This window comes from Asparagus officinalis, chromosome 5, assembly GCF_001876935.1.
Source record: "Asparagus officinalis chromosome 5, Aspof.V1, whole genome shotgun sequence".
Taxonomy (NCBI): Eukaryota; Viridiplantae; Streptophyta; class Magnoliopsida; order Asparagales; family Asparagaceae; genus Asparagus; species Asparagus officinalis.
Window position 1 is genome coordinate 101,848,752 of NC_033798.1, and position 12,564 is coordinate 101,861,315.

The 12,564-nt window shown below is 37.9% G+C and overlaps 1 protein-coding gene across 5 annotated transcripts in view; it reads left to right on the plus strand.

Annotated features, from left to right (window-relative positions):
- LOC109840418 (E3 ubiquitin-protein ligase MBR2-like) overlaps positions 1-6,554 on the plus strand; it is an 8,263-nt gene extending 1,709 nt beyond the window's left edge. The window contains exons 2-7 of one of the 5 annotated variants that reach the window (XM_020409059.1): positions 1,031-1,078; positions 1,414-2,635; positions 2,723-2,773; positions 2,861-2,959; positions 3,320-3,478; positions 6,227-6,554. In XM_020409059.1, the coding sequence (XP_020264648.1) occupies positions 1,469-2,635; positions 2,723-2,773; positions 2,861-2,959; positions 3,320-3,478; positions 6,227-6,388 (1,638 nt within the window). In that variant the 5' untranslated portion in view covers positions 1,031-1,078; positions 1,414-1,468 and the 3' untranslated portion in view covers positions 6,389-6,554. Of the gene's footprint in view, positions 1-6; positions 2,636-2,722; positions 2,774-2,860; positions 2,960-3,319; positions 3,479-6,226 lie in introns of those variants that run through there. The other 4 variants (XM_020409060.1, XM_020409057.1, XM_020409058.1 and 1 more) reach the window with 4 other exon arrangements.

Here is a 12,564-nt window from a genome sequence, read left to right on the forward strand (position 1 = left end):
ACAGATCATGAATCAGCTCTCATTTCGATTGTGATGAACTGATTGAGCATGGGATTATCGTATCCAAAGATTTTAGTATTGCAAATTATATGTTACTATTCATATATCGATTTCATTCATGGAGCAGTACTTTAAGTTAGCAGGACATTTTAGTATCAAATGACAGTCTTTATTTCTAGCACTGATATCAGTTTATCTTATGTGATTTCAGGTTTGATATAGTTTTTAGTTTACAAAATTAACCTTGCGGCTGGAGATTGCACTTGGTGTCTTTTGTTTGATATAAACCTTTTTTCTTTTGGGGGGTTTAGGAGCAGCAACCATGCATATAACATGAGTTCCATTGAGCAAGTGCTCTGAAATGGGAACTTCTGAGAGTTTTAGGATTAAGTTTGTATCTTTTACATTCAAGAGAAAACTTATTTGCTGATTCTTTTCTTGCTAATGCATTTTAGGATGAAGTGCACTGGATATGTGCACACAAGAAAGTTACATACCATTGAGATTTATCCTTAAGGCATCAAAAGTTACAGTTAGCATGGATAAAGTTAAACTTTCAGCCTTGAAGTGCATCAAAGCTTGTTTGTATTTATCTCACATATAACTGTTGATGTGAATGGGACAGATAACTATTGTGATATAAGTCTGTAGGTGAAGACTGATTTGTTCTTAACTGCAACTATAGAGGACATTATTTGCTTGCTAATTGTAGCACTAAATCAATGCAGTTGACAGCATTGCAGTGATTCAAAACATTACAAAATATCAGTTTATATATCTACTCTAAAAGAATATAGTAACATCACTGTATTACCAATTTATTCATATAATATGCTTGCCATGCACTTCTCATAATTAAAGAAAATCAAGAAATTTTGTTTCACAAGGGCGATTGATGTTTAAATTTGTTAACTGATAACATATTTCATGTGTTAGATGGTAATGGGTGTAATAGGTAATGTTTTGTGCGCTAGTCTTTATCTTCAGCTTGTCCACAATAATACTTCTTTCTTTTTCTTGAACTTGACAGGAACTTGTGCACAGGCTCTTGAGGAGAGGATCAAATTTAACTGTAATGGTATAGTGATAATTTGCTTAGGAGGAGCATTCAGTTCTTTGCTGGACTACTATTAATATGTAATCTTCAGAGGAGAGGGGAGGGAATAGATCATCTACCTAAGGACAAATGCTCCATCGTGTTCTTTTAATATACATTTTTGTTGATGTTTAAGAAGAACTAATTCAATTTATCTTAGGCTCTCGTATCTTCAAAGCACTTCAATGTTTAACCTGTAACATTCTCACTCCCTAATATTATTTTTGACTATTCCTTCTATGCACTATATCTGATTAGACAAACAAGTGTTTCACTTTGAAACTGTGATTTATTTATTTATTTATTTATTTTTGCAGATTCTGCACGAGATTGTTGAAATCAAATCCTTATTGACAACAAATCAGTCTTCACATGGATGATAGTCACAAAAGGTCTGCTGGAGGATTTGGTTTCTCCAAAAGAGGTTCCAGCCTTTCTTTCAGAGAACCAATCCATGAGAACAAAAATATCCAGTACTGCAGTAGATTGGGATGTAGCACTCGACTTAACTCCATGAAAGCCCCTGAACTTAGTACCCCAGAAAAACCCAAGTACCAAAGGACTTCTTTCCGTTCTATGAGCAACAAGTCCATTGCTGGAAGCTCCTCCAAGCCATTTTCTGGCTCCACTGAATTTAGGAAGCCTCTCAAGTCTCGACCAAATCACGCATCTCCACGAGATACAATTGAAACCAGCAGCAGCAGGCATAGGGTGACTGAAGAAATTGAGTCTAATGGGGAGACAGAGGGTTCAGAATTTAACCAGAGTATTACAGGAATTCAAACAGTTTTGCCTGAATCAGAAGATATTAAATCACAGACTGCTCAAGGGTCGTCTAGTTCTAGGCTGCAGAAGCAAATTAATACTGAAAATCCATCATCATCATCACCTATTCGGCATCCTATTGCAAATAAAAACAAAGGACAAGTTATTAGACCATCCTCACAATATTTGGGATCTGGGCCACCTAGATATGGTCTCAAGAATCTCGGTTGCTCATCAATCTCGGATGTTCTCCCTTCTAGGTGTTCTTCCTCTGATAGTGGACAGAGTAGAAGAGTTTCGTCAGTGAGGAAGAGACCCTCTGATGGTGAGAGCGCGTCATCCAGAGGCAAGAGTTCAAGTGAGTCCTCAAGCAGTGGTCTCTCTGCTACAAATAGATCTTTAATGCCTCAACAAAATTCAAGAAGGGCTAGAAATCGGGGTTTAAGTAGGGATGGCCCGGTCTCAGTTAGAACCCGGAGAGCTTCTGGTGGGCAACAAAGGGAGAATGTTATTTCGGTATCAGAGCCTCCTGTGTACCCTCAACTTCCTCATACCCAAATAACAATCAATGAAGTTGTTCCTGAGAGTTCATCAAGGTCTTTCCCTGTAGAACCTCATCCAATCTTTCGTAGCTCGTTCGGTGGGCGACCAAGCTCTAGTTGGCAGAGTTCTAGAAGTAGATTGGTTAATCCTCGTCCTGAAGATACTAGTATTCATGCGACTTTAGGAGATAGAGATGGATATCGAGGCTTCAATATGGACGGGATTGCAGAGGTTGGTCTTTTTATACATTTTATGTCTTGATTTGAATTTATTTCAAGTCTAGTTTTAGTATTTGAAGGTGGGTTCGTTTTTGAACAGGTATTATTGGCATTGGAGAGGATCGAACAGGACGATGAGTTAACATATGAGGTGTTCATCTTACTTGGGTATTACCCACTTGCTATTTTCACTTGTTAACTGAGACAGCTGATATTATTATTATTTTTAATTCTGCAGCAATTAATGGTGCTAGAGACAAATTTATTCTTGGGAGGGTTCAGCTTCCATGATCAACACAGAGACATGAGATTGGACATAGATAATATGTCATATGAGGTATGACCTTGCACTGGTATAATGACCATAGCTTGCTGCTTCATTTATTTTTCTTCCAGTGAAATCCCTCGCTCTTCTCATAATATTGGTACTTAAATATATCCATGAAGTTTTTTATTTACTATATGTCACATCCAAGAATCCCCTCATTATTCTTCTCTTTTGCCAGAGGACTTAGAAAAGGCACCTTTCAACCAATTTCAATTTATGGTTATTCTTTTTCATCGTAATTTTCAAGTTTCAATCTCAAAACTTGAAATTTATCGGAGTTCTTGTTTTTGGTTTTAATTTTTTTTTCTGTATTCATGTTTCTGTAACTTTTGAGCTTCTGTGTGTGAACTATATGCTTTTTTTGAACAGGATCTATTAGCCTTGGAAGAGAAAATGGGTACTGTGAGCACAGCCCTTTCGGAAGAGGCATTGGCAAAATGCCTAAAGAGAAGCAGTTATGTGCCAGCCTGCCAAGTGCCCGGGGTCAGTACTCATGGGGAGGATGATGTTAAATGTAGTATATGTCAGGTATGACTATTCCATTTGTATGAAAAAGTTATATTTTGAAATAAATCAATTTATATCAATCACTTGATTGTTTTAGAGAGTATACTACTCAAGTTTTCCCCTCAAGTTTGCACTTGTTACAAAGTGAACACATTGGTGTAAAAACTTCCCCCATCACCTCAAAGAACTAGTGCAGTAACAAAAGAAAAATAATGGTTAACCAAAAAAAAATGCAGTTCCTGAAAACTTGCAAAATTTGCATGTGATCACAATTGAACTGAACTCATGTACCTAACACCACAATGGTTAACTGATATCACTGATTCAATATTAATATTTTAGTTTTGGTTAAATATGATGCATTCCACATCTGAACAAAAAATGGAAATAAGAAGTTAAATGAACATTGATTTAGGTTTTTTTTGTAGTATCCTATTAGCTACATGCATTAATTTTGTGGTAGTAACTTGGAGGATCTTTGCAAATTGACAAATAAGGCAAGGAAGCATTTTTCAAAGTTACTAATTGCCAACTGAAGAATGTAAGATTGACTCGGATTCATTTCCCGACTTATCCTATTTGTATGGGAAAAGGTCCTGGATCTTCACCTTCCTCTCATAGTCAAGAAGTTCATGTTTGGTTGAATCTTATCTTTTCTCTCTCCCTTTTTTTTTAGGACGTAAATGGGATTAAAATGTAAAAAATATTACACATGTCATGATAGATCTCCCTTTTGAATTTAGGGAAAACTGAGGAGGAAATTTAGTTAATTCATTGCTTTCCTGTGTTAAGCTTTCGAGAAATTGGGAAATGGTCATTCATTATATCATATACTAAACAAAGAATAAAGCAGTAACATCCAAGGGACACCAGGCAACTTGAAATAACAAAATTGAACTTGCAAAACAAAAACTAGAAACGCTACTTCCTCTCATTGTATAAATCAGAAGCTTCCTTAGACTGTACTTATTAGGATTGTGTCTTTGATTCTTTGTAGAACTTCATGAGAATTAGATAGGGTTAGAGATCTATCATGATTACGAGTTTGGGTTCCACCATAATTAGGAGTTTGAATCATATTCTAATTAGAAAGTTAGGCTAGAGATAAGGCTTTGGTTTCCCTATATATATATATTTTTATTGTTAGAGGAAAAACTAAGGAGAAGAGAGTAGAGAGAAGATGTAGTAGAAAGAGAGAGCCAATATTCTTGTAATCTAGGGTTAGCAGAGGACGTAGCCTGATTCAAGAATATTGTGCGAGAGACGAGGGTTTCGTGATCTTTATCCGTACAAAAGATTACAATGAGTGAGCTTTGGAGAGAATATGAGAGTTGATTATGTATGTGAGGTTGAGAGATTAAAAGACGGGAGTTGAGTGGTTCCTCTTGTAGTTCTCCCTGATAGGGGTGGAAGTGAACCAAATATTTAATAAACAGTTCGGCTAATATTCGTCCAAATATTCGGTCATATTCGATCCGACAGTTCATTTAATACTAAATGAATATTTTTCAGTAATCGGTTTATAAACGAATAGAATTTAACTAAAGGTATATTCAATTCAGCTGATTATTAACTATTCGATAACTTTTTATATGTAAATCCTATTAATTAAACGTATTGTAAATATTACCCGTCAAAATTTTTATTATAACTTCTACCCGTATATAAATAGACATGTTTAAGGGACCTAGGGTTTCACATGTCCTTTGGATCATCAATGAACGGTTCAGATTTATTCCCAACAAATGACCCAATATAAGTAGCTTTAACTCCCCAAGTGACCCATCTCATAAACCCTAGATCTCATCTGAGACAGCCGAAGTCCCCATCTCTCGACGACGACGCCCAAGTCCCCATCTCATAAACCGTAGATCTGAGGCAGCAGAACTCCCAAGTCCTCCCTACCCGCGACGACGCCCTCCCTACCCGTGACGATGCCCTCTCCAACGACATGTGCTCCTCCCTCTTCGACGCCCTCCTCCCCGCGACGACACTCTCCTCCCCGCGACGACACCCTCCTCAAAAGCCAACGACCTCCTCCCTCTCCAACGATGCCCCGTCTCTCCCCGTGACGACGTCCTCCTCCCTCTCCGACGACGCCCTCGTCCCTCTCCGCGACAACGCCCACTTCCCTCGATCTCTGTAGATCTTGGAGATTTGTGTCGTGATTCTCTGCTTTTTCTCACTGGAAAGGTAAAAAACTTTTGGAAAAACTATTTCCAGCAAATTATTTCCCCATTTATTCTCTGCTTCCCTCGATCTCTTATTTCCCTGTTTATTTTCACGATTAAATAGTGTTAATTGAATGTTCGTGAATAGTTACCGAACACGAGCACAACTAAACAAAGCAAGTTCGAAGTCTAAATAGTATTCGAGTCGAATTCGAACACGAATAGTACTAATTGAGCCGAATTTGAATTCGAATAAGGCACTGTTTGTTTAAATTCGCTTCGTTTCCACCCCTACTCCCTGATACATAGTGAATTTCTCGTATTGTTGCCCCGTGGAGGTAGGTTGAAGTTGGTCGACCGAACCACGTAAATCTCGGTGTTTTTTTTTTCTTGATTGTGATCGTTTTATATCTTGTCGATTGTGGGTTGGCTTTGGAGTTGCGCATATTGTAGTAGGTGGGGAGAGTGAAATTCCCCAACAATACTCACATGCCAGTGATGGTCAGCTTCAAACGTTCAACAAAAAATTGTGAGGTTTTGAAAAAAATTTTACTGATCTAGGTCATTCTAACTCTGTTTGTTTTATTTTGATTTTCAGGAAGACTACGTCATTGGAGATGAAGTGGGGAAATTGGCATGTGATCACCGATACCATGTGGAATGCATCAGTCAATGGCTCAGGCAGAAGAACTGGTGCCCTATCTGCAAGTCATCAGCTACATCATCTCATGCCCCCGAAGAATCAAAAGAAAAGGATTGAAGTTCGCTCAGATGAAGATTGTGGCTCTTTTTTGTTTTCCTTTTCATGTGTACATAAAATCTTTCATGTTCCCCTCTCATGAAATAAACCACGTGATGCAGGACTCGTATGTGTATAAAACATTCTTTGAAACCCATCAATCAAACGTTTGAATCTCCGAGGATAATGTCTAATTTTTGTTTATCTTGGCTATGGTATTGGCTTCCTATGCAGCATGTCATGTCTTAACTCATGCCGCGGGCGTCCACTAATTATCAACGACTGAAAACGTCCGTCAATATTGAAGAAAAGCTTCAAGTGAAAAATCACTCCATTTTCATGCTTTGGACTCCAAGCAAAAAGCAGCAAGGTTGCATAAGAATACACTATTCATAATCTTAAGTGCTATTTCCTTGATTATTCAACTCGCATAAACCACTTAATTCGACATTTATAAAGTAGTTAGTATTTCCATAGCAATAGTTTATTGAAAATGCCTCGATTCGTCCATTTTTAACTATGAAAAGCAATCAATGAGTAGTAATCTAGAGTTTTGCGCAGATCAGCCCGACTCGTCCATCTCCAGGAAGGTTGAGAATCAGTCAGACGACTTCAGTTGCAAATGAAATTTATGATGCACACAAGTGAAGGTGAACTCGAAAAAGAAACTTGGATACGAGCATATGAGTATTTATAAAAATGGGCATAAGAATTTAAGAATACGCCTGTTACTAAGGCCCATCGTCTTATTGTTCCTGGAAATGCCTGCATCAAAAGCACATGCACCTTCTCTCCTTGTTATACCTTTGATTGAAGCTTTCACCCTCTCCGATGAGTTTACCTGCAGTGTATGAACTTGAAGAGTTTTACTCAAAATAAATTTGTACTCCTTCCAGATAAACTAGATGAAAAAATAGAATAGGAAAGTGAAAGCAGGTTCTCAGAAAACAGAAAAAAGAAACATTTAACTTGAAATTAGAAAGAAATATCCATGGGATAAAAAGCGACTCCCTTATCCTAATGTTGGCGAAGGCATGCCCATTTTGAAGTAAGCGCTAAATAAAATATCCAACCAGAAATTGATAAATGATCAAAGTAAGTAAAGTTCAAGGTACTGGGACCAGGATGGAATAAAATGAAATGCCTTTCTGTTGTAGTCTCCAGAAAACATACTTTCTCACTTTATAGCATTAGAAACTTCCATCTTGAGGCTTAGGGAAGCTGCGCATGTATTGGCCCCCAACAAACACTTCTTGACAAATCTTTGATTTTCAGAATTTACTGAGTCATTAAGCTGCCTATCCTCCAATAATTGGATACTTGACCGGTCGACGTCAGTTCAGAAATCACCTGACGTAGGTACCTGTAGTAAAGAATGAACAGAAAGAATATATATATACATATATACATATATATATATATATACATATATATATATATATACATATCAGTAAACAAGTGAGAAATATACAAAATTTGTATCATTTGCACTACAGTCGGATCAGTTTGTCAGAACGCATAATAAGTGATTGAATAGAAAGAACGGAGATGAAAAGAATATATTACGAAGCCGGTGACAAACTAATGAAACACATAAAACAAAGGTAAGTACCTAGAGCAAGAAAAGTTAATTAAGAGAACTCCCTATATATATCAAGCTAAGACCCAATTCAGCAGCGACAAAGCTATTAAAATCGGTCGAGGTTGCACAAACAGCTTTATCTCCTTTCGTTGGGGAAAAAACAAATAAAATAAAATAAAATCGAACAGTAACATCGAAAGCATCACAGCGAAGTGCACTTTCTCTGTATTAGCTAAAGCTTAATGAAATCTCTAGATCGATAACATATCTAGAGTTGCCATCAAACCATCATGGAGTTAAAGACTCAATTCAATCTAATACTAGCTTAGAACAAACAGCCATGCGCACGTTATACTCCTAACTCCAGCACACGATTCTCCAATTTTTCAAGAAAACATTCAGCTGCTTTCAAAACCAGTCTGATCTACGTGGACTTTCTAGAGGGTAAGATGCATAAAGTTTCAATGGCCTTTTAAAGAAATAAGCATAAACAGAATACTGTAACACAAAAAGATAGGCGAAGAGAGAGCGGACGCTTTTAGCTTGTTTCTGACCGGCTTCATCTCCTGTGCTGTTACCTTCTCTTGTTTCTCGACTCTCATGACTAAGAAAACGGCAAAATTTGACAACTCTTCAAATATTTGGCCAGTTGAAACCAAATCTGAGAGTAAAACTTACAAACGGTGTTCTTCCTTTAAACTGAAATGTAATGTATGGATACGTACTTGAAACATATACGACAAACCTATAAATACACATACTCAAAATGGCATATAGCTAACATGTTTATATTACATTAATTGATAGAACCAAGTGGCAGCATGCGGAACTGGGGTTTAAGCGGATAAAAACTGATTTCGAAACTTGTATCATCTAATTAACAATCATACCCACTATGAAAGCTAATAATGGCATGGAATTGTTCCATGCAATAAGTAATAGGTATTAGTATTTAGATATTTGGGTAATTGGGCCAATATCCATATTCGTTTATCTAACCCTCTTAATCTCTATTTAAGAGAAGTTAAGATTAGATGAATAAATAGCTTTGCCTTCTCTATTTTCTCTACATAGTATCAGAACTGACATCTCGATTCTAAAGAACTTCTCTTTCACGATCTTGGGGCTGCCGAAGGGGTTTTGCCGCAAGCATAGCCTCCATGCTTCCCTTGGCAGCTTCAGCAACCTCAATCAAAACCCTACCATTTAGAGAGAGAAAAAACCCTTAAAAATACCGCTACTGTTCATCATGGTGCTATTTGTGATGAACAGTAGTCTTGACACTGTTTATTGCGAACAGTGCAACTCTTGCATCTTTCACTGATTGCTTTCAACAACTTGAGATCCGATCCGAATCAGATCTACATCATTGGGTTTATAGTGCACCTACATTAAATATGCACAACATCGCATCAAATCTATCTTCGACCAAGCCTTCAAGAACTTTTTAGCCCGTTCCTTGTATAGATCAATCCAAAATCTGTCTAGTCTGTGCCTTTTATAGATTGGGCATCACTTCAATCACTCAAGCACAAATCTGTTAGCCCTTATGTTTTGATGATGTTTTACAACCACCATTATCGGTACTAATGGCTTATTGAGTGCAAATGTAGTAAATTCATTTATCAAGCTCGTTAGTGCCATGTATGGAGGATGGATGGAATATATGCTACAACGATGATATCCAAAGGAGGATGAGGCATAATGATGAAGCAATGTTAATTCAAGAACAACAAATTCATAAAGAAGCTTCATCAAACTTAAAGCTATCAAGACTCAAGAACTGTATTCTATGTGAGGACATTAGCTAGTTTTTATTCTCTCTAGTGCTAGAATGTAGGCAAAGAGTTACTGATTTTTCTTGAAGCTATTAGGAATCACACACACGTTTTCATACTTATGTTTTTAAGCGTTTTTCACAAAATACTATTTATCACAAGTATGAGGACCTATCTGCAAAAAAAAATTTCCAAACAGTTTGCTTTTAGTATTAAAAACATTTTACAAAGTTTCATAATTTTCAGAGGTCAAATAAATATTTTGCAAATATTTTAAGTTGGGTCAAAAATTAGTTTCTGCAATGTATCAGAAAGCGGTCGACCGGGCCGGTCGACCGCTCCTATGATCATTCGTCATTGGTTTCCAGAGAGGTCGTCGGTCGACCGGTGCGGTCGACCGAAATCTCGATTTTTCTATCGGTCGACCGATGATGGCTCTGCTTGTTTTCTATGTTTTCAAAGCAAATCGCGGTCGACCGGATTTTTGGTCGGTCGACCGAATTATTTATTTCGGTCGACCGAACGTTTTGACGGACGACCGAAATTCCCTTCGGTCAACCGCGACTTTTTTCAAATGATCGATTGCCTCGTTTGCTGTGCTTACACTTAACCGTGTTTCGCATAGTCTGTGGTAATGGTCTGAAAAGGAGATTATTTTCTTAAATGGGAAGATTGGGTTATGTTTTTAAATTGATTAATATCTTCTATTTAAACCCTAGACTTCTTCTTCTTCCAGCTGCCCCAACGTTTTGCAAAAACCAGAGAGACTGCTGTCTTCCTGAGAAAATTTTCAAATCTGTTTTCTCTGTGGTTTTTGTGTGTGATTCACTTCCCAGCTTCAGTAATCTTTCTCTTTGCCATAGGGGCTGTGTAAAGAGAGAGTCTTGCATCTTTTCTTCTGCTGTGTGAGTGAGATCTTGTGTAGATCAACTGTGAGGGAGTGTGATCTGTTGAGATCAAACTGTATAGTGAGAGATCGTGTGGGATCACTGTGTGGACGAAGTTCCGGCTTCCAAACCGGGTGTGTAGTGGATTTCTCCTCGAGAGTGGGGAGCGGGGACGTAGGCCAGAGGGCCGAACCTCGTTAACACATCGCGCGTCAAGGATAACGAACTCCTAACCTTATCTCTCTTACTTTTATCGCATTTCTGTTTTGTGGTTTGCTTGTGCTGTTTTTTAATTGCATATTAGAGCCTCTTGACCCTAATCACCCCCCCTCTAGGGTCCTTCAATTGGTATCAGAGCTTGGTCTCTATATCAGTTTTTGGTTTAACAACCTTAGAGAAAAGATCTAATGGAGGCCTCTTTGAATATGCATATGTTGGAAGGACAATCCACCACTAGACCACCTCTCTTCACAGGGAGTAATTTTGCTTATTGGAAGGCTAGGATGAGAATCTACCTCCGTTGTATTGATCTTGACATCCTAGAGCTCATAGAGAAGAAATATGTAGAGAAGTCTAAAGTCGGGAGTATGACCGATGGAGAAAGGCACCAAGCCAATCTCAATGCCAATGCTATGAACGCCTTAATCTGTGGTCTTTTCCCCAATGAATACAATAGAGTTTCCACGTGTGCAACCGCATACGAAATTTGGCAAAAATTATGTATCACACATGAAGGAACACTCCAAGTTAAGGAATCTAAGATTAGTGGACTTATGCATGATTATAAGCTATTTAAAATGCTTCCAAATGAATCCATTGATGCTATGTTTTCCCGTTTTACTAATATCATCAATGAATTACATGGTCTAGATAAGCAATTATCCATTCAAGAGATGAACTACAAGATACTTCGCTCATTGACTCCGGCATGGGAGCCCAAGGCTACGGCCATTGAGGAAGCTCATGACCTCACTACCTTAGCTCTTGATAGCCTCATCGGAAAGCTCAAAGTGCATGAGAAGAAGCTCAAGGGGAAGGAGAAGGAGGAAGTGCCATCACGTGAAGTTGAGGAGCCGTCACCAAAGTTGAAGACAATAGCTCTCAAAGGAGCTAGTGACAACTCATCTTCGTCGTCGGATAGTGAAGTCGATTTTTCTAGAGAAGTGGCTCATCTCTCTAGAAGAATCTCTAGACTTATAAAAATGAACAAGAAATTTAACCCCCGATCTAACAACAAGTTTTCCTCTCGTATAGGTAAATGTTTTGAGTGCAATGAACCGGGTCACATCGCTAAGGATTGCCCCAAGCTCAAAGAAAAGTACATGAAGTACAAGAAGAAGAAGGCTATGTATGTCGGATGGGAAGAATCCGAACCAAGTGACTCGGATAGTGATGAAGAAGGAGCCAAACTTGCTCTTCATGACCCAAATGTTTGTTTCATGGCAAATGAACATGAGGTAATATCCGAGGCCGAAAGTGAATCTTTCTACATGCAATGTGACATAGCTATGGCATTAGAAGAGTTGAATTTTGAATTTAAGAGAATGTCTAAAGAATACTCTTCTTTCAAAAAGTTGCATGCTTCTTGTGATATCAAGCTAGAACAATTAACAACTTCTCTTGCTTTAAAATATGAATTGCTAGGAGATCTTGATTTCGAGAATAAGCAATTAAGATCAAAAATTGAAAGATTAGAAATTGAGAGTTGTAGAACTAGACCCACTCATGCTTATGCTAACTACAATCACCATGATAGAAATAGGTTTCATGGTTCTAACATTCGTACATACAAAAGAAATTTTGTATGCACTTATTGTATGAGACATGGACACATTTCTACTCATTGTAGAATCAAAGACAACCAAGATTTTTATGGATTGATATGGGTACCCAAAGGTACCAAAACTACTAACCACCAAGGACCCAAGACTTGGGTACCTAAAGCTACTA